This window comes from Varroa destructor, unplaced genomic scaffold, assembly GCF_002443255.2.
Source record: "Varroa destructor unplaced genomic scaffold, Vdes_3.0 BEIS01000004.1, whole genome shotgun sequence".
Classification (NCBI taxonomy): domain Eukaryota; kingdom Metazoa; phylum Arthropoda; class Arachnida; order Mesostigmata; family Varroidae; genus Varroa; species Varroa destructor.
Window position 1 is genome coordinate 49,049,396 of NW_019211457.1, and position 26,950 is coordinate 49,076,345.

At 37.0% G+C, this 26,950-nt stretch overlaps 2 protein-coding genes and 1 long non-coding RNA gene across 9 annotated transcripts in view; 2 read left to right on the forward strand and 1 right to left on the reverse strand.

The window, feature by feature from the left end:
- The first annotated feature begins 911 nt into the window (after window positions 1-911).
- On the forward strand, window positions 912-5,707 carry LOC111249534 (uncharacterized). The gene is made up of 7 exons (XM_022803528.2): window positions 912-1,095; window positions 2,573-2,646; window positions 3,393-3,542; window positions 3,928-4,120; window positions 4,399-4,489; window positions 5,085-5,193; window positions 5,449-5,707. The coding sequence occupies exons 1-7, from the start codon at window positions 1,092-1,094 to the stop codon at window positions 5,500-5,502; spliced, it is 675 nt and encodes a 224-aa protein (XP_022659263.1). The 5' UTR covers window positions 912-1,091; the 3' UTR covers window positions 5,503-5,707.
- Window positions 5,708-6,522: 815 nt separating this feature from the next.
- Window positions 6,523-26,950, forward strand: part of LOC111248769 (uncharacterized) — a 24,515-nt gene continuing 4,087 nt past the window's right edge. For 2 of the 6 annotated variants that reach the window (XM_022801680.2, XM_086986527.1), the window contains exons 1-8: window positions 11,772-11,949; window positions 14,427-14,524; window positions 14,668-15,946; window positions 16,462-16,675; window positions 21,161-21,260; window positions 21,802-21,960; window positions 25,820-25,925; window positions 26,240-26,327. In XM_022801680.2, the coding sequence (XP_022657415.1) occupies window positions 14,697-15,946; window positions 16,462-16,675; window positions 21,161-21,260; window positions 21,802-21,960; window positions 25,820-25,925; window positions 26,240-26,327 (1,917 nt within the window). In that variant the 5' untranslated portion in view covers window positions 11,772-11,949; window positions 14,427-14,524; window positions 14,668-14,696. Of the gene's footprint in view, window positions 6,723-11,771; window positions 14,525-14,667; window positions 15,947-16,461; window positions 16,676-21,160; window positions 21,261-21,801; window positions 21,961-25,819; window positions 25,926-26,239; window positions 26,328-26,950 lie in introns of those variants that run through there. The other 4 variants (XM_086986528.1, XM_086986529.1, XM_022801679.2 and 1 more) reach the window with 4 other exon arrangements.
- On the reverse strand, window positions 10,867-15,424 carry LOC111248770 (uncharacterized). 2 transcript variants are annotated; one of them, XR_002672675.2, is made up of 3 exons: window positions 15,284-15,424; window positions 11,604-11,772; window positions 10,867-11,211 (listed from the first exon to the last, which is right to left on the reverse strand). It is a non-coding gene; the product is annotated as an uncharacterized LOC111248770 (long non-coding RNA). The 2 variants fall into 2 exon arrangements; XR_015326055.1 differs by having other exon boundaries at window positions 15,179-15,320.

Genomic DNA, 26,950 nt, shown 5'->3' on the forward strand with positions numbered 1-26,950 from the left:
CGCAGAGGATACGTTTGTATTGGACCACGAAATCAATGCGCTGCTCTGCAAAAATCTAAGGTCATTCAATTGAATAAAAATATATGTAACTCCAACACCATCGCACCACATGATGGGCTCTATAGCAGATTACCCGGACTGAATCGACGAGAGGTTGATAATGTACCTATAAAAAATGTAATGTTCATGCATTTCCCATCTACTCTAATTGGAAAACGGGATGCAAAGATAATTTTTAGATGATTTAACTTTTCTCCCCGTAGTTTCCAATGTATCTGCGGCTAGAACAGCCTTTTCCGGATCAGCATGATATACTCTGTCATCAATAGTAGTGGAACTATAATTCAAACAAACAGTATAAATGCATCAATAAAAACACTGTCTAGTACATCGCGAATCAATTTGGACAAAGGGTGTAAAATGAATTAAGTAATCTACTGCGAGAGCGCTATTTTCTTTTTATATGAATGCATTACATCTATGTTAATAGGCTAGGCGCTTCTGTCTTTTTACGTGTTACACGGAATACGTAGGACTGCTGCTTCTGATTTGATTGTTGCTTGCAGTATCATCGTATTTAGTAGCTAAGGATCGAAGATTCAACATAGGAATATGAAGATTCAAACGTGTGTTATATGATTGGGGCTTACTGCGGTTGGAAATCATTGAAATCGCTCACACTCGTATTTCCCGCAACTAAAGAACCGTCAGACGCCAACTAAGTGTTAGAGTTATCGGCTTACATGCTTTAATTATTTGAATGCTCTATGAGGCAGTGTATGTCACGTTCTAAAGAGTGTTGATGTTGTAGAAACGGCCATATTTGCGCCGTATGTACAGGACTCCAATTTAAGTGCATGTGCATGCGTCGTAACCCTCTCACCAATCGGGATCGAAAAGAACAATTACTTCTCGCCTATTTAAATATCGGCTTCAATCTGCTTGTTCAGTTCCAATTGCTTCACGTTCCGCGAACGGACAGTTTCTATTGGAGAAGCATATCTTCATCCCTTCATTCATATCTTGTCAGAAGCGGAATCATCTTCGAATAGATTTTGTTTACGAAGGCTCGTGTTCTGAACTCGGTCTCAATGCGTAAGTCTTCATATGAGTAGGTATCTCGTATTTGCAGTAGTGTTTTGCTAAACGCCATTTCTTTGTAATCGGCTAACTGTACAGCATTTGGTGCTAATATTCATTAAACTACTGTGAGCGGCAACAGTTCAAAATGAGCATTTTCACAGCAACGCTTGAACGCTGTTAACACAATACTTCAATGAGAACGTGATAATAACAATATTGTTTCGGTATTGCCCGCGCAAAATTAGTACATTACTGTTTTAAAGCGTTCGACCCGCATGAGTAATTGGTTCGATTTTTAAGTATGTAACTCTAGGGATATACGGGTTGTTGATCTTGGCATATACTTATGTATTCGTTACCCCACGTGCTTAAAAGAAAAAATGTGTATATACTTCTCGAATAAGAGTCAAAAAGTGCTTTGTAATGCATATTTGGAGAATGGTCAAGCTATAGCTATAAAGCGCATGTGGGTTGCATGATTGAACAAGCAATGTTATACCTGAAAGCTAAATGCGTTGGAATCCGAAATTCACCAAACCGTGCTGTCAGCCTTACTCTGGGGGGACTTCGTTTCCTTGAACGAACTTGCAGTTTTGAAACTTGGTTAGCTTAAAATTTGCGCCCAAAGCTATTTATTATAGGATCTAAAAATACCTTTTATTATTAATTTTAAACAAATAAGCTAATTCCTCAAATGCTCGTTACAACGGTATGCTAGTTGTTCTCTGTAGTTGCCCGACTTAGGCGATCAACTATCTCTCCTAAAAAAGGGGCCTGTGCTTTTTCTGAGCTTTCGGCGTGATTAAGTTTTTTAGGGGCTAAACGACATAGCTAAAATATGACTTGAGCTTGTTTTTGTTGCAGGAAAAGTGTAAGGCCTGTTTTTGATGAATTAGCTTTCCAATCGAGTTTCAATTCTGTCTACCTTTCTTTTTATGTTGATATTTTTTGTCACGGCATTTCTCTCATTTTGATTACCGCTAAACATTAATACACCGCAACAATTGTTTATTAGCAGAGGAGAAGCTAAAGTGATGTAAAGTTAGGCTGTTGGATCGGTTGACGGTAAGTAAAATGTTACCTCTAAATCCCCATGGTCATTATTAAAATGTTCTTTTCCTTAAACAAAAGCCTTTAACATGAGGCTTTATTGGAGATGGCATCTCTCAATTTCATTATCACCGTCATAGGATTTTGGCCCTTAAATGGTAATGTTGAAAAATGTTAAAAATCGTAACTCTACGAATGTAGCACCTCTCGGCTTCAGGGCTTTGTAAATGATCTGAGTCTGTGGTCTTTATTTCCATGTCGGCGGTAAATACCAGTAGCAAAACAGCTTTCTGATGATGATGACTGGGAACGTCCCTGTAAGCTTGAAATAAATTATAAATTATCTCTAGCAAAATAAATGAGGTATTTTAACTTTCACCGTTAGACTTTGACAATGCAATAGTTCAGTAAATTGAAATGTATCTGTCGTTTTCACTAGGCTTACTCTATCAAGTTCGTTCCGAGTCTAACTTGCTTGTGGATGGTGCTTACCAGATGAATCTGTCAATAAAGGTAACTGATTTTAATCAAACGATTTAAAATTTACGTTTTTGGCCTATTGATATCTCTTCTGATTCAAAATCTTTTATCGATACTTTACCTTCAGATATTATCTGACTATGCTTGTAAAGCATATAGTCTTTATTGGTCCCCATAAATTCGTGGGAATTTAATGTCGATTTAGGGTTGCAATGACTCTAAACTTATATTAAATAAACTCACGCTCAAATTGAAAACGAACCGTTTATCAAAGGGGTCAATGCTTTTAGCTGGATGCGTGAACCGGCACCCTTTTCTTCGCCCCTTTGTATTACTTTTGCTACATGCGGTTAGTAACTTTTGCTGCGTGTTGCTGAAAATAAATATCTCTTGGTATTAAATTTAATTCACATTGTGAACTACTTTCGTTACGGCACCTTTTCGAATATACCAAACTTTAATATTTTAACCTGCCACTAAGAGTTGTTAGTGTCCCATATTCTTATTATTTTGTCTTTTTCATGCAATCCGCTAACGATGATGATTGTTTTCTTCCCAGTTTAGATACTGTAGCTTTTAACGGGGTCAGCATTTTTGTGTAGAATTCAGAATTAATTAATTTCCTGAAAAAGTGCTTTTCACATAACACATATGGGTATTAAGTTAACTTAACGCCGGTTAACTTGTTTATTTTTATTGATTTTATAAGGTGACCTAAACATTACTATATGTTTTGTTTTGACTTATTTCGTTATTGCTATGATTCTTTTTGTTTACAGGAGCTTAATGCAGATTCAAGAATAGGAAGGCCACTAGAAAAACAGCAACTCACGCTAAAGGCTCATGCTGAAACCAGCGGCTCGGTTTTGCCGCAACTAAATAACCTGAATTTAAATAACAGTCGAGTCCAAAACAAGCTCCAGAACCAGGTATAATACGATACTATATATATATATTAACACTAATGTGTTAGCGTTGGGTATCATGAATACGTAGTGCACACTACAAGGCAGTGAATTTACTAGTGCTGACAACGAATTACGTAAAATTACATAAAAGCTGTAAAATTAACTTTAATAATATAACACGCATTTTGGTAACATACGAATGAACATTTTCAGATCTGAATAAGTGAATCATCTGGTGCGCTCACACGGATACTTCGAAGATGCAACTATTCTATCACTAATACGCAAATTGGAACTCTATTTAAAATATACATACGCAAAGGACTGGCTTTCCCTTATGTCTAATAAGTAAATGATAAGTCAAATAAGTAAAAAGCTTAAATGTCCTTGTGATTACATTCTGCAGGATTTTCGAGCTCCGTCTACAGTGTCGCCTAACACAATAGCAGCCGATAGATATCAATTTCAATTCCTTGGACCCAATTCTACGACCCATGAAATAAACGACCCCGACCTAAATGTACAAAAAGGCAAACTAAGGCGAAACTTTGCTTTAAAAGAAGTCCGCTTCCGAATGGATAAATGGATCAATCAAGAAGGTAACTAATTAATTTCAGACAACATGGACAGACGAACTAAAATGCCGCATGCGCCACTAAATCGCAATCTAGCTTTAATACTACTTAGCTGTTTTTTTACGTTAATGGCTATATGACAGACGAAGTCACGTAGACTTTTTAATATAACTAATTATATTACTTATTAATAGGACTCGTACATAACGAGTTGTTCCCCATAAACTGATGTGCAAATAAAATTATTAAGATCATATGTCTGCCGGCCTAATTAAAATGCCTAATGCTGTTGGCCATTTCAGCAAAAAGAATTCACTGTAATAAAATTGGCGCGGAAGTGAAATGGCAGCAGGAGAATTACTGTGAAAAGCAGGGACATAGCATACAAAACCGGTATGATGTCGACCCGTCAAAATCATGCAGCCTCGAAACATTACAATATACATTAGAACATAAAATTGGCTATCGTATGATTTACGCGATCCATATTATCAATTTTCTAAACTAAGCCGCGTCGATGTGACGCCAAGCTACAGCGTGGGTTCGGAATTAACACATTAATGATATCGGATCGTCTGGATATTGTACGATTATAATCAGCCAAGCAAATACCTCTACATACAAATTAGAAGAAGCTAAGGTAGCGAGCAGCTGAAAAGTACCACGCACACCTTGTACTCGGTACGACTAAAGCGAACTGCTAATTGTATTCGTATCATACTAAAACACAGCTGGTCTAGAACACACGACTTTACTTGACCTTCCTTAAAAAGTACATATTCATAGAATGAGGCCTAGCATACCTTCAGGAATGCACCAGAGGCAAAAATAGAACGCAATCTTTTCCGTGTTTGCCGCAATACGACAGATTCTAGTTTTGTGACCTTTCCTTATATGAAAATGAAGGTCACTTGTTCGTTATACTTCTTTAACTGCACTATTTTCTCGTTCACAGACTGACCTAATGTTCTTCAATTCATACTTTTAGGCCTTTGAGTTCTTACCAGTCTCTGCCAAATTTGTCAAATATCGCGGACACAGAGTCCGAGCGGAATTTAGCTTCCGACATCGGACAGGCTTACCATCTGCATATGAAGGTAACATGCTTATTAAAAAAATTGCAATTAAGGGTCGTTTTATTATATTCAATCAGTTTTTGCATTCGCGATCAAAGTTAGCATGTTCTTTTAGTAACTCTCATCTCTGAAGCATAATTCATCTTTACCAACAGCTGATTTTGGTTCACGATTTAGTGTAAGGATGGTTCTTCTAACCAATTCAATGAGGTAGTTTAACCTTAGTATAACTATAGCCTATACTTACTGTTAGTTTTCCCTCATGGTTTCCCACAGGTGTCACATAGGATTAATCTTTGGGAGCAGCGTATTCACAGTTCGAATTTCTAATTTATTTCCGCCAAATACACTTCATTGATCGAACCACCGTTATAGAACAGTGAAATTGGGCTTTCATCGAAAGGATATGGCAGGATGTTGTAAGCCAGAACTAAAGATTTTGATCATCCGTCTATTAATACAGACTAATGACCAGGAAGTTGTAGGCAGAACGGTGATACAGGAAATAAAATTAAGCGTTTTGTTGCTTCAATGATTAATTTGTGTTTTGAATTATCTAAGGTAAAAAATGGCATTGTACTGCTTGTGAGCCAGCTACTCGAAGCGCACCTATAGTCACATTTTTATAATACAAGATTACCATTTGCCGATAAGTGTTTTAGTCTTCTGTCTTTGTATGCAACCAGTTATGAATAATATAGATTTTTTTAAAATTTCGTTTGCCAGATCAGTATAATAGAACCCGTCTTATGTGATTACATATATCTATAGGTATCTATGTGAATAAAAAACTAGATGAAACCGACTAAGAAATGGTTTTGTTATAACATCTTCGAGACAAGCGATGAGTACACTGAACACTCTCTAAACGTTTATTGCCCCGTTAGCCTCAAAACCTGCGTAAGTAGCTGTTTCAATAAGATGGGCAAGTAGATTGCTCTATTTAGTTTTCCACCAAATAGATGTTTCCATTCAAATTCTAGGGTTGCACGAAAACAAACTAGCTAAGGAAAAGCTAATTTGTGTGTGGCCTTGCGCACTTTCCTTTTTTCTCCGTTGCTGAAACTCATTTATGATCAGCCTCCAAAAATGTAAAGCGATTTTTTCGCCACATAAACATAGATCTTCTGTTATAAAAAAATATATGATAGTGTCTCCAGAACTTCCATTATTCGAGATACGGCCATTGGCAAGCACTTCAAAACATGGTCGCCAAAAAGACAACGCACGTAATGACATACCATACATTATCGCAGCGTAACAATTAACGGAACAGGTTCCTATCGCTGTACCCAGGTAAGTTGAATGTGTCTGTTGTTTACACTCAGCCTATAAGCGTAATCCCTATGTAAACAAATCGTAAGAAGTCGAATTGCTTCGCTTGCGCTAAGCAGTCTCGTAAATCTCTATATATAGATCGTGAAACAAAGGCAACATAGAGAAGACAAATCGCATCACCAACGGTTCTGTGTAATGTATGTCCCCCTCAAATCGAAGGGATCGTACGGCTGATTCATGAACAAACCGAGAAACTAAAACGAAAACTCAAAGTAAGTTCTTTTGCGCATTTACCTATACATCTTAATACGTTCAATTGATCGTTTCTCAGCGAGCCCTAAGTGCACTTTTATTCAATCTGTATGAGACCTAAGGAAAATGTATCCCTCCAATAGTCACGTAACACAGTTATATGCACGGATGAAGTAGTAAAATCAGTATGGTTCAAAGCTGCCCATTTTCATTATAGTGTACATTATTGGGTTGCAAAGTGAATTCAACAAATACCCGTCTAGCACTGACCAAGACTTCTGTACTGACGCCCTTTTTCAAAAGTTGGGCGAAATTTCGAAAAGATGCCTTGATTATAAAAAAACGTTTCTTGCCCCATATGGATATTCAGACCGATGTAATTTAGCCGAACAGAGTTGTCTAGTCATATTGGATTGTGTAATCCTTGACTGATCTATTTGCCCAATAATTTTTATCAAGGCTACTAGCCGCAGTAATGCCATTGAAACTTCTCTTAGAGCCACTAGGAACGATAATTAGTAATGGATTGTTTCATTCATTTAAAGAAAATGGAGTGTTTCTTTTAAAAAAAGAGGCTTGGGCATTTTTTAGCGAAACCTTAATTAACTTTTGCATGAGTTATCTAATTCTAGAATTGCGGCTACTAATATTGTAATTAAATATGAATTTAGCTCCTGTGAGTGGTTTCCTATGGGCCTGCGCCTTTACAATTTAGTCTTTTGAATATTTCATTAAAAACTACGTAACAAAGGTGAATATGAATTTGAATATGGTCCTAGGAATAGAGCAATGTAATTTTTGGATAATGCTGTATCGGACTACCTATATAAGCCCAAATATTCACTTCGCCAAGTCTATTTTTAATAATAGTTGTGTATTTTCTCGTTTTACTCATCGGGCCGGGTACTAATAAATTCAGTCTTATCTTTTGAAAAAGTGGGTTATTGTACAATGAAAAGCAGGAATGTTCGTAGAGGACAGTTTCCTATTTCTGTTTAAACTATTTTACTGACTTCCTTACCAAATTTATATAACTCGAGAAACACTTGGAAAATGGTTAAAGTATCTTAATTAAAATCAGTCGTAGCTGTTAAATGTGCTATTGAGATGTTTTTCGTTTCCAGACTTCCAGAGATCTGGAATCCTAGACCAACAATACAGGGAGTGGAAGCACCTGATCTTTAGAAATAACTAGATTTTGAGTACCCTGTGAAATCTAACTACTGTGCTTGCACATCACCGGCAAGTTCAGTCGTCAAAGAAATTTGGACTTGTAGTACCCTATTTTGGCACCCATTTGACAGTATTTATTTCAACATAGGCAAAGTTACAGCGTATAAATCCTGGTCTGCATATAGTATTTGTGTTACGCTTTTTCTTTATTCATATAAGCACAAAATGACAGATACTTAGTGTGGCTTTTAAATATAGTTATCAGTTAAACAGTACTTGTTAAACCTTACCGAACTACCAATTTAAGCTAAGAAAAACAGCATCTATAACAATCCTATTATATCCTACCAATAATTCTAGGTCAACTTTTTTTGTAAGTTAAGATAACTTCTTTAGTGTTTATACAGAGCACCGTAATTCTATAAATGTGAAAATCTATTCTATTAGGTATATTAACGCCTAAGGAAGCCTTTATATGTAAGCTATTTTTTAAAGCTTAGCAAAAATAAAATGTCCCTTTTTCTTTTAAATTTTAATAGTATTGAAAAAAATACAAGAACGATTATATCGGTGAAATTGGAGCAGCGGCGAAATTTTAAGATTGATATTTCCATTGTTGTCGTCAGGACACTAACATAATTTTTGTCTTGGTTATATGATATTATGTCATATGTACCTGGTGAAGGTATTAATAATTTTTTTAATTGAAATATCAATTCCATTGATTTTCTAGTAACAAACCCGATGTGAAAACAGAATTCAATTACAGTAGAGATGACTAATCGTCCAACTTTATTTGACAATCGGTTTAATTATTTCCAGCAGCCTTATCTTGAACTACAAACGCAACCAAAGTAGCAATTAGATAGTAATAATATCTTGATGCTTATATGTATAATAAGATATACTATCATACTTCAAATACTCGATTTGAGCCTATGTATACAATATTTAGCAACGGGAACCTTTTCTTTATTTTTAATCGAGTCCACAGGTCCTTATCATTACGTGTTAAAATTTAAATTTACGAGGAGGTGAAACGTCCCTATGCCGCAAATAACTGGACGAAAATAACATATGGAAGATAATTACATAAATTGCATAGATTACTAATCATCAAACAGCCACATGGAAGTCCTTGTAGATAGAAGCCCTTGAATATATCGTCTAATTCGGCGTATTTCCATTAATGTGGCTACGGCATTACTCTCGCATGTGCTATGGACTAGTTAGTAAACTAAGGTTTAAATAACAACTAAGTATTACGCTCTGCGTCTTTATTATAGAATCAAGTGAATGAGCTCACATAAACTATTTTTCAGAATGTTCCTCCAGACAAAGTTAGTCATAATAATATTGCTATCCGAACTACTGTTAGACTGTACTTATCTAAGCCGCGTTGCCTAATCTAAAGATACAACTAATATAGCTTAGTAAACTGCACTACAAGAATCGATTATAAATTTTTTGATTTAAGGAAATGCTGATTGAGATATTTAGCTTTATTCCGGTAGTGATAGATATTATTCTTTAAGTCACCAAAACAAACGTTGAAATAAATTCTGCTGAATAATGGCTCTTGACATCAACTAATATTGTTTTGAGACTTACTTGCGAAGACAACCTCAAAAAGAAGATAATGAAAGCACACCGTCGGCCTAGATACAGGGATTCTTTATGAGACGGCAGCCCTGTTAAAAATGCTTGAAGAAAGAATCGATTACCTAAAATGTTTTCATTGAAGAGTATTAAGCTAAACCTGATCTAATAGCATAGTAGCTCAGTAAGATCCTAACTCTATTTTTGACACTTTATCTAGATAGAACACTGTCGGAAGTATCCAAAAAAAATAAGAAGGCTCCTTGGAAAGTATCAGACTTGCCATCACAATTGGCTTGTTTTCCATGTTATTTTCTTTCTAATCGTAATCGCAATTTTTTTGCCTATGGAAATATTTGGATATCCTTTAGTTAAACTATGTTTTTTCTGCATCATCTTAATTATCACTTTTTTTTTTCAAGTGAAATGTATGTGGGTAAATCAATCAGTGTAATCAAATGAGTCTGGTAACTTGAACCATTGCTATAGTTCGCCAAGTTACTAAACGTAGTGTGAAATTTTCATGCAGTTCATATGTATACATATACATCTAGTTTTCCTTTCAGACATATTGAGCTTTTTGTGCAGTTTTAAGCCTTTTTAAGGTTTTTGCAAGCACAAAGTATTTTTCAGAAATATATCTCTATTAGTGATTAATATTAGACTTCCATTTGAGGATCCCATGCTTGGATACAATGATTTTAGCAGCATCACGGATAGTACTGAAAACTATTACAGTGAAATTCAAAGAGAGTCCAATTTGCTCGGCCTTCGTCCCAGGGTTAGATACTGAGTCAGACGTACGGGATACACAAAGGCTAGCCTTCTTCTTTGAACTGCATGCATGTTGTAAGGAATCTTGCCATTACTTTTACAAAGAATAAGTTACTGCTACGAGGCAACCCTGCTTGTACGTAAATTTCAAAAGCAAAGAGCGTCGCCCTAGCAGGCGTCTCAGCGGTGTGTGAGGGCGCTCACGTGCTTTCAAACTCCAGAGGCGTCTTCTTGTAGCTCGTTACTAAAACTTCTATGATGGCTCTATAGAAACACAGTTATTTGGGCACTCGCGATGTGCGAATGCCTATAAATACTTTTTCTTGCCTTTTGTCTTGCGTTCGGCCTTTTTGCTTATGATGAGCACTCCTTTAAAAGCATAGACATTACCATTTGAAATAAGACGAAACCATCGAAGCCTTACGTAGAACTTTTTGGTTGAATTGGGCCTTAGTTTGTATCAAAATTTGTTCGGCAATACCTGTAGACCAAACTAAAAAGACCATCACCATTCAGCGAAACAATTCAACAGTTGAATACGAAGCAGCGGCGCGGTTGTCCCTGTAATACATTTGTACTTAACTTTGAGCTAACTTCGAAATAACTACGAGAGCTCTCTTGACAGGTCTTTAGGCTTTACCGAAAACATATTCTGAGGATTTTTTAACCATTTATTCTGATAATGCGTTCCGAGAATCTACCTACTTCTGTTTGATTTTAATTTATGAAGATTAAATGGAGGGTCGATATTAGACAGTAAACATCTTTTTGTGGCAGTAAAATATATACTTATAGGGGTTATGACATTAGCTGATAAACAGTTTTGTTGTTCTAATATAAATTTGGGAAATGATTTATTTTTATTGAGCAATGGCTAAGAACAACCAGTTGCAGGTAATCGAGTTTAGGAAGTTATTTGAGGCACAAGTTACTCTTTTATCCCTTCGAAGGCCCTCCTGTAAGCTGCAGCAGAAATGAAAAACAAAAACAAGACGAAGTCTTTCTGAAAACGGATGCGTTAATATGACATCTTCCACCACAAAAAAATACACCAAACAAAATGTATGTTTAGCCATCATTGATTACTACGTCAATACTTTGTCAATACTAAAAATGAACTTGCATTAATTAGTACACTTTCTTATTAACCATAACCATAACCGTAAAACGAAATTCTTAAAGTATATTGTATGTAGGACTGAGTATATCCTAAGCTATTTAATTTCACAAATGATTTTTTCACAAATCAGTTTTATACGTTATGTCACAGGGATATTTTTATTTCGTATTACTTTATTATCATAAAAAGCTGCATTATATATATATAGATGACAACAGAAATATGTAATAATTACCCCGTATGATGCAGCAGCGATAGTCAATGCAACAAATTAACGTTGCTTAGCTGTTTACTTGCGAGTTGATATACGCTTGAAGATGAAGCACACCGTTTCATTGGAACGCGACGTGATGTGAAATGTACACGACCACTGCCGTTCGGGGTTCTGCTGTGACAGCTGTAATCTACTCAGTTTTTCAAAGAAACACGCGTGGATATAAAAGGGGTTCGTCTGATTTTTCTTTCCTTCATTGCGATGACGCCTCCCGATTTGGTTAACAATGAAGGCACCATATAAGTTAAGCAATTTGTAGTTCGATTTCTGGCTGTTTTTCGTCAAAAAGTGTTTTTCGTCAGTTAGCGTAAGTCTTCACTTAAATCACATTTCTTGTTAATCTATATCTACAAATTATAAAGCGTGTGTTTTCATTCTGCCTAGTCGGTTGTATATGAGTCACCAGGCAATTGTATTTTGATTCAATTGTTCCATGATATATACCAGTCTGATACTGAATAAATTTCGTTCGCACTAATGTTTCGGGCTATACGCAACACATTCTTCCTGATTGCACATGGGTGCTGAACCTTATTGGTGTGTAAGTCTGCTGAACTCTCGCCGGCGTTAAAACTTTCCCTATCTTTCATGTTCCAAACGTTGCATCAACATTAGCTGCCCCAGCAAATATAAAACAACTGATCGGTTCACACATTGGGATGTACAGAAGGTTTCAAGAATCTTTAAAACGTTTAAAATTTCAGCTAATTTTGGATTGTTATTATCTGGAAGGATTAGCCAGTCTTCTAAAGCATCATAATAAGACGGCAAAAATAAATAAAATGAGCAAAAATTAAATAGCAAGAGTTGTATTTTCCATACTAATGGCGATAGTAATAATGATGGTGATATAGCTCTTTTTCGTTTTCTGTGTATGTCTATGTGAATTTATGAGTTTTTTGTCTGTTTGTTTGTCATAAATGAGCCTAAGTAACTAGTAACCGTATCTTAGATACAGGGCGTGCTCGAAAGTAACACCCGAAGGCACTAAGTACTTACTTACAATGCCGACCTTTATTTACTGCTATCACATATTTTGTATATCGGCTAATTTTTCCTACGACAAATGAAACAACCTCAATACGTTATGCTGACAGTAATGCAACTTTAAGTATTTTCTAGGCTTGATTCCTGTAACTATATATCGATATATCAATTTTATGGTAAACTTTTAAAGCCTTGTAGTGATAATGCGCAATAGGTTACCTGAGCTTTTTAGTTGAACTATGCTTTAACGAATATGTCTGTTGAATTTTCTGCTTGCGGAAGGAAAAGTAAGTTGTTTTCAATGTTTTGACGACATTTATAGAATACTTAGCGTCTAAGAGTGTATCCCTCTTCTAATAGATTTAAATCCATAAGGAAACAATGATTTTGGTTACGAATACACTTTTTCTACTAAAAATGTGAATCAAAAAATATCTTTTTAGAATTGTTGAACCCAATGGTGAAATTGATTCAGCAGAATATCAAATCTTAGTTTCTAAAATCTTAGATAATAGAAGTAAGATAATACAGAAAAGAATATGATTTTTTCTATATCACACACGCAGCATATACGCGAAGTATACATAGGATAATGTAAGGCTTGAATAAAAAATGCGTGGTTCTTTTGGGCAGAGTTCTATCAGACCAACCCAGCTTTGATTAAGATATACCTGCCGGTAGTACAACGCAAATATGGTAGATCTATTTCAGTAGGTTGCTGAAAGGATCTCCTCCACCCGCTATCGGACTTTGCTACTCCACCAAGCAGTCGTTTCACGTGATACCAACATATCTCTGCGTCTTTATGCCTTTGACATGACAAGTGTGTGATATGTGACCTGCGGTACTCTGTCAAAAACTGTTGGTCAGTAACTGGATAGCGGGACCGTAAATAAGACGGGGTCGGCAGCAGCAGTAAGAAAGCCATGAGACAATACATTGCGTAAACGCGTAGGGTACCGTTTACTTCTTTAAATATTAGTAGGCTTAATATCTCACTGCTTTGCCGCATTATATAGTTACTTCCTCTTCATCTCTTTTCCTCCTTTATCTCAACAATGATTCTAAAGAATCGTCGAAATATTAATTAAAATAACGAGTTCCACTCATTCTGTTTCCAGATTTTTTACATTCGAAGATGATATTTAGTCGCATGATCGTAGTCCAAGCGTATATCTTTTTAGTCTTTTTATACAGCTAACGCCACTGTATTGTAGGCAGCCGTCAGCTTTTCACAGCTTTACTTTATCGCTAGGTATGATACATATCTGTTTAAAATTATTGCATACAAAGAACAAGAAGCGCAAATATTGGGTGTCATATAAAATCTATTATTTCCTTCTATTATACGTCAGGGAGTGTCATTCATTGGGCGCAGTCACAAACCTCGGTTCTTATCGTTTGTATTTTTTGATACATTATCGTTTCAGAAATAACCCGGCTGTACCTACATATAATGTAATAGATACATATACAATGTCTTGTATAGCGGCTTTGGGTTTTACATAGGTGCATTCTACGAATACTGTAAGGTTTCGTATCTTTTTACCTAAAAGGTCACTTTATAGCTAAAAATCGGTGGTCGAAATCTTCTCTAGCGCACATCTGCACAAACAGTGTCTGCTAAGAAGGCATTCTTATTAGAAATTCTTACTAGATCGTTTTAGGTAAAGCTGTCCTAAGAACCGATGTCAATGCAATTAAGTCGAAATGACTAAACTGGGATTCATTCAAACGTAATGTGTCAAAATCGATAACACTATTTTATGTGTAATCATGTGTTACGTTTCATCGCAGCGATATAACTGATCAGCTTGTTAAACGAGACTAGAGGTCCCTGGTTCGAGACCCCTTAGTGGCATATAGATGCTCAACAACTTGTGTGAATAAAAAAGGTAATTGATTTATTGAATAAACAATGCTCGTGACGCATATTTAGTAATAAATCTAATCAAAGATGCAATTTGTAAAAAGAGCGTGACATTTTAAACCAATACTCCTAGCAGCACTTTTTCAACAAATGGGTTACTGTTACTAGTTCCTTCAGGTAACGCAATATAGTTGGACATGGATTCAGCAAAGCAACATCTGCAACACACAAGTGAGAATGTGGACTTTGCAGTTCCTTGCTCCAAATTACTGGTTAAAATTTCTAGAGATAGAGCTACCTATCTAGATGCGGTTCTTCGCGACTCTGCTGCCAGGCGGCCGAGTGTTGCGAGAATGAATATCGTCGAAAAAGGATATGGGGACGATAGTAACGAAGCAGTTCCAATACCACCATCGGATGAACCATCTATTCCTCCTATCGAACCTCCTCCTGCATTAACAGAGGAACATCTCACAAAATTGGTTTCATCCTTTGCAACTACTCGGACAATGCGTTGTCGCTATAACAGTTCAATGAGAGCAGTTAAGCAGAGTCACGTAGAAGGACCTTCCCTGGAGAGCTTACAAATTCAAGAAGTTACTAAAAAGGACTGCACATCGACTTTATCTACTTCATGGGGATCTCCTGAAATTAAAGCGACGAATCAACGCAGCCTTACTTCTTTGAAACACTCGACGCCCAAACCGCATTGCCATAGCGTCTACCAATCAACTGTGAACGTCGCTCGAAATGTCCCGAGTGGATCTTCAGCAACTGCGCGTACCTTTTCAGTCGATGAAAAGCAATTTGACCGAACATCTCTAACGTATCGCCAAGACAAAACCGAACTTTTCAACTCATCCCTAAACACACGGAGTGCGAGTACACCTGATAATCGCAAAGACGACAACGAACTTATGGGGAATGCTGTCGGCAAGACGGCTGGCGCTCAAGGTTTTACTGATTCTGTTGCGGATACTACTCGAGCCTCTCGTGACTATCGGCGAATGGGAAAGGACGATCACGCCTATGGTGTGGGAGTCGTGGTAGGAGACAACCGATATAGAGGGGAAGGCGGCGATGGTTCTCTGTGCGAGGACCGACGGGCCCTCTACCGGGGCGCCGACGTTTTTAGCAGCTGCAAATACACGGAGGCCGAAAGGTGCGCAGAAGCGGATACCGTCAACGTCCGAGACACAGAGCTACCAACATCGACGTCAATAGCAGAAGAAGGAACACTTAAGGGTCACAACGTTAGGAGAAGGATTATATTACCTCAGCTGAGACCAAGTGCTTTACAGCCGCAAAGGCAGAGCACTATCACAATGGGAGCACGCAATAGCAAAAAACTTCCCCAGGCGCGCACGGAGAGCCATAGCAATACCGAGGCAACCCAAGACAACTGGCCAACTGCAGATGATTCACTCCAGGAAAGCATCGAAATTAGGTAGGTGTTTGAAACGCAACAGTAGCTACAAAAATACTTTCTTTCACAAACATAAGTACACTGTTAGCATAGCCTACTGATGAACATGATCATTTACGATTATCGAAGCGTAAATCGGTGTCACAACTTAAGAATCAATTGTCCAGTTCTGTGAGAGCATATATTTCGTAAAAAAAAAAAGATGATGTTACTGTTTAATCACTCAATAGATAAAAATAATGACGCTCATTGTTAACAACGACCTAGATTACTCTCGTAGATTGTCTTCCTTTTTGTCATTTCGTCCATCACTCACGTTTTCCAACTGGTTTTCTTGTGCGGTGGGTGTTCACGCGTGTCTACGACTACAATGTCACGGTGATGCATTCCTGCTGCTTCGTTTATTATTTTACATTTGCTGCGTTAATGACCATCACGAACAAACGCCATGTCAATTCTGCTACTGTTATGGCGCCCTGCCACTGTTATTGCGGTCAACGATAACCGTTCCATCTGTTTACCTCCGTATGCGACAGCGGTAGTCCGGAACAACTTCAACAGGCGCATGAACAGGGTCAGCAAGGAAATCAACAGATCGAGGAAGAACTGCATCTACAGCGGCCGCACTTAATGACAATAACAAAGCTTAGTACCATCGAATTGTCTGACGATGATGATGATGACGACGACGACGACGACGACGATGATGATGATGATCTGCCCGATTATCCTACACCTCTCGCAAGAAAGGTATTGAAGTCAAATAATAAAGTCATTGAAAGTAATAGTAATAGTGATTATAAACCTCTAGTTCATTGTTAGGTTGATCTAGATTTGTTTTTGATTATATGTGTAGGGATTCAATACAAATAAGAAATCGATACATTTAGGTATTTGCAGAAGAAGGAGAAGCTGATAACTTTGATTCACAATATATTTGTACTAGTTAGCTTTGCTCTGTTCATATAGCAAACCTTTATAGCGTTGTCAATTTACATAAGGTAAATTTGGTATCGTATGACTTCTTATCAATCCATAGCGCATGGTCCAATATAAGCGTCGACTATTCGTAAAATCGGATGTTCTATAATTTCAAACCAGAGAAAAAAAAATCAAACTCCGTATATCCTTTACGGGTTTGAATTAATATTCTTCCAAGATATGCATTCACCTCATAATATAGTGGTCTTGTTTGTTCTGTCATGAATGGAACTTTAAAAAATAAGCACAAAACTAAAACGGCTCTTTCGAAGCAAAGTGCCTTAAACAAGTTCCAATGCAACATATCTCCCGTGTAAAGGAAATCAATTGCTGCATATATAAGGTCCAGAAAACTGTATTAATCGCCATTCTTTTGAGAATGATAGATGCGTATCCAATGTAGCAATAGGATGTACTTTGGATCGTGATTTTGAGTGAAGAAGCACAAACTGATTTCTATCATCTTTTAACGTTTTATGGTCATACAAGGAATATATTTTTTATAATAACAGCTATTAATCCATTCTCTAGTTTTGTTTCCAACAAAAAATTATTTCCACAGCTGCTAATAATAGAAATAACTTTATACACAAAAAGCAATTTGTTCAAATCTAGAAAATGCTTACGGTATGCATTTTACGGTGAGCATCTTAATAATAGAGGGGACAGAATTAGGCGAATTATGTCTACAATCGACGTACCATTCTCTTGCACAATCCACTTATTCTGACTGGCCAGCAACTGGTGTGATAATTATATTTTAGATATTTAGACATTAAATGTTACTGGATTAAGCTAGCGCGTGGACTCGACGACTCGATAATCACAGTTATCAATTAATCCTATAACTTATTTAAAAATGATATATATCAAAACAACTGATAGTATTATTACCCTGCCAATTCGCCAAACCTGTCCGTTACCATTACGAATTTTTTTAGATAAACATTACTTATCTCTAATATACATAAAAACTATCATATTTTGCTTTCAACAATGAAAATTTAGCTATTTAGCCTAAATCTCTGCTCGTTACAACTAAGATGAGATTCATTTGAGGATACTAAAGTTTCACCACCATTTATTCATAGAGTGCCTCTAGTGATATTGAGATTTTAACGTATTGAAATATCCTTCTGAACTACATTTCATATAATATCCAAAGAACTCGCTATAAGGGTAAGTTTCATCAATGATAGTGACACACGTAAACAAGGGAATCGATCTTTCAATTAGAACAGAATTAAGATTCCTGTAAAAAATAGTTGTTAAGTTGGAAACGGGCCTTAGAAGTTTGTCGTAGCCATTTTGGAAGAGACAGCTGTTTTTAATAGCGGCGACGGCGGCGGTGGCGGCTCTGGGGATTGGAACAGACCAGTGTGAAGATGAATCACTGATGGCGGATGGCGTCGATACACCAGCGCAAGAGGAAAAATACGAAAACAAATTGTTTATGCTGTTTAAAGTAAATTTTTGGCCGTATTTCAATTTAAATTTTTGAAGTTTGAAAACTTCCATATATATATATAGAGAGAGAGAGGGGGAGAGAGAGAGAGCGTGTGTCTTGCAGGTACTAGAATTTTTATATTAAGAGACTACAACGTCCATACATACGCATATACATACGCATAATACATACGCATGTGAGCTAATCGAAATGACCACTGACGTAATAGGTCGCAGTACCTGATTAAAGGCCCAATAATCCTGTCATCCTCTTCTTTCATCTCTTACAACCACTGCAGTGTTACTGGATAACGTCATTCTCGCTCATATTTCGTCGCCGTAAATGCTGATTATCTTCCTAACTTAATCGGAACGTGAAGCAAACAATGTATGCATGTCAAAGAATTACTGATAATTTTGCCTTTTTTAGTGAACTCCAGTTTTAACATAAATTTACTTTTCTCTAATTATTTGGAAAAAAAATATATATATTTACTAGAAGCAATAATAATCTAAAGGTTATCTGTTCACCTCTAGTTGCTCGAATTCGTATCATTCCGGTGTGAGTAAAATCATCAATGACTTTTTTGGAGCGTAGCGCACGAGAACTAACATGTTGACACAACTTTGTTACAACCTACGTTTAGCTCATACATGCGCATAATTAATCCAATAACGTAAAAGTACAAATGACGCACTATGGCTATGAACAGGCAAGCATTGGCTGTATCTTATCGATCTGAGACCGCGTGCCTGTTGATACTTTTACATTGGCATTAGGAAAACAGTCCTTGAAAGTTTTGGCTATTGGTGTGTCTGACCTCTATTTATTTTAGGTCAAAAACCAACAATCCTCGTCGTCATTTCGTACTATGCAGATGTTTCGACCATTATGTCTTTTCGTGTTTCATGAGGCAGATATTATTATCAGCGTACGCGAACGCATATTTGGCCTGAGTTTAAGGCCAGATTTATAGTGGGTGTTGTAATCCGCTAATCTAAACAACTGAAACTACTGGTGGTTTGCTGTTCTTACTGCCGCCAACTGTCAGTTTCGTTGTAATATTGTCGATTCTGGTAGGGTTATTTAATGACACTGTGAAGCAGGCCAACGGAGAAGATCGTAAGAGCCGGAATATTGCTTCGTAAATTTAGGTTGAGCAAGGATTCATATCTGCTGTTGACAATAACTGTATATTCCGATGACAGTGGCTATCGTGTTAGGTAGCTTAGTAAAAGTGCACGGTCGAAACATTTACATTTACCTATATGCCTGTAAAACCAGTTCCTTACTTAAACTGATAGGAACTTACGATTGAAAAAATCGTTATTGAATATTTCGGTAGAAATTAATACACACATACGTAAATGCATATGAAAGATATTGTAGTCCAACTGCTGATGGTCACAGTCCGCAACAGCAAAACAGACAACAGTTGACTTTTGATTCTTTTTTCTTCGACGCCATCATCATTGTTAGCATCGTCGTTGGGCCGCTGCCAGCTAAACAGACCTCATATGAACCAGTTTGAAGCCATCGCTAGAAGTAACGGCTACAGTTATTAGTTTACCAAGTATGGGTCACGACAGCTCTTCGTCGTATGTTTACCAGTGATATGCTCGTCTTGAAAGAAAATAATGCAAAAAGTACAGGCTTTCCAATGGCCGTCAACAATGCTATCTTCACGCAAGAATATAACGAATGTTCATTAAAAAACGGATACACATATACGTGTACAGAATGTGTATCATACTGACGGGCTAGATGTTGATGTCAAGGCTGAGTTTGCCATTAGCAGCTGTCTGCTAATAACGGTCGGTTGAGCTTTTCACTCAGTCACTTCTACTACTCAGAGCAATTTCGAAGGCGCCAGACTTGCATCATTACCATTAGGTCTCGCACGTGATCATCGCGGAAAGGTAACGCCGTATCATTCTTGATTGTCTACACAAACCTAAACAATACTATTCTATATGAGTGAGTAGATAAGAGTCGACTGATTTAGTGTGCTAAATAGAGGTCCTTTTCCTTCTGCCAGTTGAAATGCGTCTTCGAAACTTGTAGGTTTACAAGAGCTATTTTGAATATAAAGATTATCGAAGGCTACCGCTCATTAAAAAAAGAACGATGAAACATGCAAAATATTGTAATAAAATTACTGTGCAAGGACGGTTATCGATCTTTAGATCACAGAGGTACAAAATACTTAATCAGATGGAATCATCCAAACTGCAGTAATTCGACTAGAATTGAGTTCAATAAGCTAAAAATATATGTTTTCACAGCAAATACGCGTCGTAGAACATCTAGAGTATCTCATGTGCCTTAGATACCGTATTAAATAATACTTATATATGAACTTTGTATGCCTCTATGCGATTTGTAGCAATAATAATTACCGAAGCCCTCCAAACTTCTGCAGATAGTGTTCATTGCTGGTCTATGAGAAATTAGGATTTTCAAGACCAAATAAGGCCTTAATCCCAATATAGATGAACACTTTTTTATCTCCTAGTGTTTTGTATACTGCACTTTATCGACCTTTTGAGAGCTGAATGGACACAAAGCTTTCGAGCAGGAAAGTGATTCTGAAGATTATTTGAAGTATACATGTTAAACATTGGACTTCAGCTAAAATCATCTCTTGAACACAATTCTTTCGTATTAGGCAATACAACTGATATTACTAAACACTGAAGATTTTTCTCGAACACAACTCGGCTATAGCAAATATTAAACAATAATGTTTAAGCAAATCTTTTTATTATTATTCCACTAACTTGATATATTTTGGTTTCTGCCATTAGCTTAAGCTGAAGAGAGATTCTATAGCAGTAACCAGGTTTCGTTTGAGTCGCTCCCAACAAGACAAAGAAGCTGTCGCCATTGAAGAAGAGGAAAATGCCGGTAAGTTAACTCCGGAGAGAAACTGTATGGGAGAAAAATGATGGAATTCTCAATTAACGATAACTGTTCTGCTATCATTTTAAATGATTAATATTTCGGTGCTTGCCTCCAATGTGAGAATAGTTCTTTGAAGAGTGGGTGTGATTGTTGCTTGATATATGCTAATATGTTAGGCGTCAGACAAAGAATCTTTTAGCTTTGTATACGATCAGCAGTACCAACTATGTATCCCGGCGCGACTGTAGCGGACAGATAAGTTTGGTTTGTCTCTGAATACTTTGCAGGCCTAAAAGCTTACATACGTAGCAGTTAAACATGTTGTTATTTGTAATCCGTAAAATATTATAATACATAATTAATCACAATAATTTCATTGCAATGACATCTTGATGCTCAGTGAGAAAAATTAACCATTGAGCCCACAAATAAAATTAATACAAAGTATAATGAAATACAGTTTATATATTTTAGTATAATTATACGGAATCCGCGCCGTGCCTTAGTACGCCTATTTTAACAAACCTTTGATGGGCGTTTGCAGAAAATTCGGTAGCAGATGCTACAGCAGAACAAAGCGCTGACCACGTGCACTTCAACACCTCAACTACCCGTGATGGAAGTGACGGGAACCTCAGCCAACCCAATGATTCTGGCCTCTCACTGAACAGCAACTGTACTACCCCAGCTACTTCGGACCCTGGTAGTGGACGGCTCGTAACCGTCTCATAGCGATCGGTACTCGCGACCAATCCAAACACCACCTCAAAACGACGCCGCGTTATCGACAGACAATACACCAAATCGACAGATAATACAACCAAAACTATAGTGCAACACCATGAGAGCTGCAATAGGTTCAGGCGTACATAGTCGAGTATGCCTTGATATGTTGTCTTTATTTGTCTCCTGGCGTTCATTGTTTTGTAGTGGCGAGATGTGTAAGATAGGTGCATGCTGGGCATGATATTCAATTTACGCCAAGTCGCGCTGTTGAATAGTATCCCTGTAATTGACAACAAAAAAAAATCGCATGTTTGCGTTTGTCAGTCCGTGTCTACGATATATTGTGTTGTGTAATTTACAATTGAATGCATTCGAATAAATCAATAAATAGACTGTGTATACTTTTATATTGTACGTCGGCGTCGTTTTGTTGAATGCATGGCCTTATAGGTGAATGGTCGTGTGTATGACTGTGCGTAGAATTTCAAAGATATATCACGATTTAATCGTATGAAACTAAACTGTGAAGTAACAGCAGTATTTATTTCAGATTCTGACGTATATATATATATATATATATCCCATTCGAGGAACTCAGGAAGGAACCTCAGAAGCTTCAGCATAGAATCCGCTATAGATACTACATTCTCTCCTTGATCTACCTTTGAGAGATCCTTTGGAGAAGATGTCATGTAGACGATTCCACCTTTGCCCCTTCAAATACTCTGTACATCAGTTACTCAGTAACGTTTCCACATTAGCTCCAATTACTCTAACGGTCTGGATAGCGACTAGCTGAACAAAATAATTTGAAGACAATTCCCGATCGATTCGTCGCTTTCATTCATTTAATGTATTCTCTTCCTCTCGTCCTCATGCTGCTGCTTTCCCAGCTGCGTTTGTTGGATGACGCGAGCGTATATACTGGTGTTGCGCCGCAGATAAAATATCATTCTTCCTTTCGCGGTTCTAATATCATTCCTTCCGCCCGAATGGCGCTGTTTATGGGAAGCTCAGTTGGTTTTTGGCCTACTGGAACTTCAGCCGACTGCAATGCGGGTATATGACCTGATTGATGACACTAGATCTGGAATGCCGTTTTTCACTTCTCCGGCGGATAAACATATGTCCACCAGTAGAGGCAATCCGGATGGGCTGTCGGAAGCACAGATAAGAATCGCAGACCTTCTTCCAGCCGTAGAGTTATTGCGACGATGAAGGAAATGCGTTGTCATCTAGTAGAGGCCCCAAATGCGATGAAGGAGCAAGACCCATGACTCTTTCTGCTTATGAAACAGAGGCCTACATCGAAGCCTGCTAATTCTCTTCACGTAGAAAGGCTTGCCTGACAGAAGAAATCCTGTATGCTTCTTGTTGTTACCTTGTCACGAAAAAATTAACTCCAGAACAGCAGAGTTCTTGCGTACAGTAGCTAAAACTTTCCTACGGCTCTCTCTATCATCTTAAAGGCGTAACTAGTTTTCCGGTTGAGGGTCTGTTTGATCTACTGTTTGATGCGGCTTCGTGGATCCACAATGTAGCTCGACGAGTCCGAGAGGTTCGTTCTTTATTTGAAATCCAAAACCTTCTACACTTGTGGGAACTTACTTATTTTCAATATATGCACATGTGTATAGCTAAAGCTCAGGGATTTCGAAATGTCTTGAACTATTAATATTAGTACACGTTTGTGTTTACCTGTACCAAGAGTGATAGAATAGTACACAGAAGAAAAAATTATAATGATATATGACTTTATCCGAATAGAAGACTTGGTGTTTTGAGAGTGACAATTTTTATGCAACGCGATCCATAAAAGACGACAAAAATCTTTGGAATCTTTGGAAGAATTACTTTGCGCTTTCTTTTAGCTTACATGCGTTCTTGGCACGAATGTTATTAAATTTTCATGTATAGCATTTTAAGTTATTATTATTGTGTGGACAAGTTCTCAAAATCACCTCTTTTTAGCTGTAGCACTAAGGCCCGGCCTCATTGGGAGTCTAACCTGTGTAGGTTTTACCGAGCATATCTAAGGTTTCCTCAACAGACCTATAAAACGGCATGACAACCATAAAAACAGTTATTAAATTTGATAAAATAATAATAGTAGCGCAATTTTTCTGTGATTCTTTATTCCTTATTTTCCTGATTATTAATATTCGGTAATAATTATTGCCTACGCTCAAATTTGAACCACCATACAAGCATGCTCGTTAGTTAGGTAACTCAAAGAGATGCGCATTAGCCGTGCCATAGAATAATTTCAACTGTGATTCCGTATTACTACGATTGCTGTAAAAGTGATGATTTATGATTCCGTTGATGTTTGAGTTGGCGCCGCATCTTTCATAGCTCTCTCCACAAGTCGACATTATAGATGCCACAACCGATCATTAGCAGAGAGATGATCGTTCGTGGCACCCAGAGGAAGCAAATGTCACTTAGTCTGGTTCATTCTGTCTGCTCGCTTGATGCAGCGTCTAATAGATAGTCAAGATAACTGTGTGTGATCTTGTCACATCGGCGAGAATGGAGGTCCTTGCAGTTTCCAGCTAGCACCAGAGAGTCCACTATACGCGTACCGTTTTGTTTTAGCCTATCTAAGGTATCGCTCTTTATTTCCGTATAGATTTTCTCCATCTGCTTTTAAGAAGAGTGTTGTATTCACGACATCAGGATTTATAGCTCGAGTGGTCGTTAGTCGAAATTATAACTCCTGTTATGTAACTAGTGCAAAAATCGCTTGTTATTATTTTTAAGTTTCGCTATAAAGGCTAAGAATCGCAATTTGATCTATAAATGTCGTTCATGTTAGCCACGTAGTATTAATTATAAGAACTAGCCAACCTTATAAGTAAACTTGAAAAGCCTGCCTTACATAGTAATATTCGGTGTTCGATTGAACATCAACAAACTCAAACTTTCGTAGATTGTTTCAATCAAAATGTCAGCGAATTGCGCCCAAAAGCAGTACAGTTATACGCTGATATGAAATAGACCAAAAGCGCATGTTAGACAAATTACGTTGTGTTCACCGTTTTCATAAAATTAAAATAGAAAATACCGTAGAAAAATAGATCATTATTTTGCACATCACTTACTATGTAAGGTATTTTATTTCGTTTTTCTATTTAATTTATCACCAAATGAACCAATGTTCACATTTGCACTGCAGCATCACAACTTTTTGTGATGGGATTTGAAGAACCGGAAGACAACTGTCCGATTGTTATATGCGTTTGCATCGTTAAAGCAACCAGAGCTTCGTGACAGATGATCGCATTCTTTCAGTCCAAATTTAGTGTAGTTTTTTGTTTGCGAATTAGAAATCGATACATTTATCCTATCCAACTTTTTTTCCCGCCTTCGTTGCCAGTCGCAAAGGGTAAACGGCTCATATTCTTCAAAAATGATTACCTTTGTGACAAAGACCTTTTTAGATTATTCTTAACGTTTCATGTCATTTCAATACATGCGTATTCTGCTTTCATTTGAAGCGTATCACATTTTCATTTTGCAGCACTAAATAAATAGAAATATTATAACGTAATTTTAAAAATGATGAGAAGGAAAAGAAAGCCCCTTGCTTTCCTAACCCTCTTCCTGTTTTCATATCGAGCAGAGTAGTAATAATTAATTTGAATAGTTATGTTGACATAAATTAGCAAACTAATTTACCTCGATCTGTGAAATGAGCAAATTTCCGATTTGTTAAATTTACCAGTGGATATAGTCACCTTTAAGTTGAGGCGCTAAAAGCCAACTGTGATTATCACCAAAAAAAAAGCATTAGTTGCAAACGTTTTGTAATTGTTGCATTATATAATTTTCAGAATTATTGTTAAGTTGTTCGACCCTGTCTACAAGTTCGTGGTCATTAACCTCTGACGTCACGTCTGTATCGACTCCTTGCCAAAATGTCACCATCAGATCCGCCAGGTAATAAACTTTTTACACGAGTGAGTAATTAACTATTATATTGAAAGCCATAATTATAAATATTAGAAGTTTACTAAATATGCATACATACATGGACTTGTGTATTTACCACTGAACTGAAAAACGATCTGCTTAGCCAAAAATTTTAAGTCATACCATGCGTATTATTAAATCAAGTTAATCATTTTTATATGAAAAAGAAACTCTACAATCGTCTTGAAATGAGGTCAACAGACTTTTATAAGCCCGACAGAGATTTATACATTTATAAGATCTCAGCGCTTAGCTTTTGATTTTATTTGTGATTTTCACAGGAAACCGCCTGTTTGCACTGAAACTATGCCTGGATTTCTCTCTATTAAGGAGAGAACTAATAAACTCTTTCAAAGTCTATCCACGACGGTAAGATGCGTTTTACTCTAACCGTAAACACTAAACTGTTTGTAGCAAATCTAGTCACTACGCAGGCTTACTAATCCTATGAATCGTTCATTAATGGATGATTTTTATAATCAAATAAAACATAACTAGAGCATAACATCTCTAATATGTGTCGGAGGCTTTATTTCTGACTACGGAATAAACAAACCCTTTTTGTTTCGTTCTGCTGCTAGCTGAGAGTACAAGTTACAAGCAGAGTAACTTAATGAGTACTCAGCTCTGCCAGCGTCAATTTAATATTTGTAGATCAAATCAGTGGTATTAAAATAGGTAAAGAAATATGTTAATACTGAAATTACTAGATGGAGAGATAACAGAGATGACTAGTTCATTGCAAGAATATTGTACATTATTTATAATCATTATAATGAGATCTAATACATGTAGACACTTGATTAGTATAAATATTGTAGTAAAATGTAATAAAAAGATATCGCCATCAAGTGATTGTGGAAATGCTGAACACCGAAACCTCACAAGATGGCAACAAAGACAATAGCCTTGCGACGTGTAAACTCAGCTTTGTGCAAACAGCATCAATATAATTTGCCAACAAACAATAAACGAATTGCAATTTGTACATA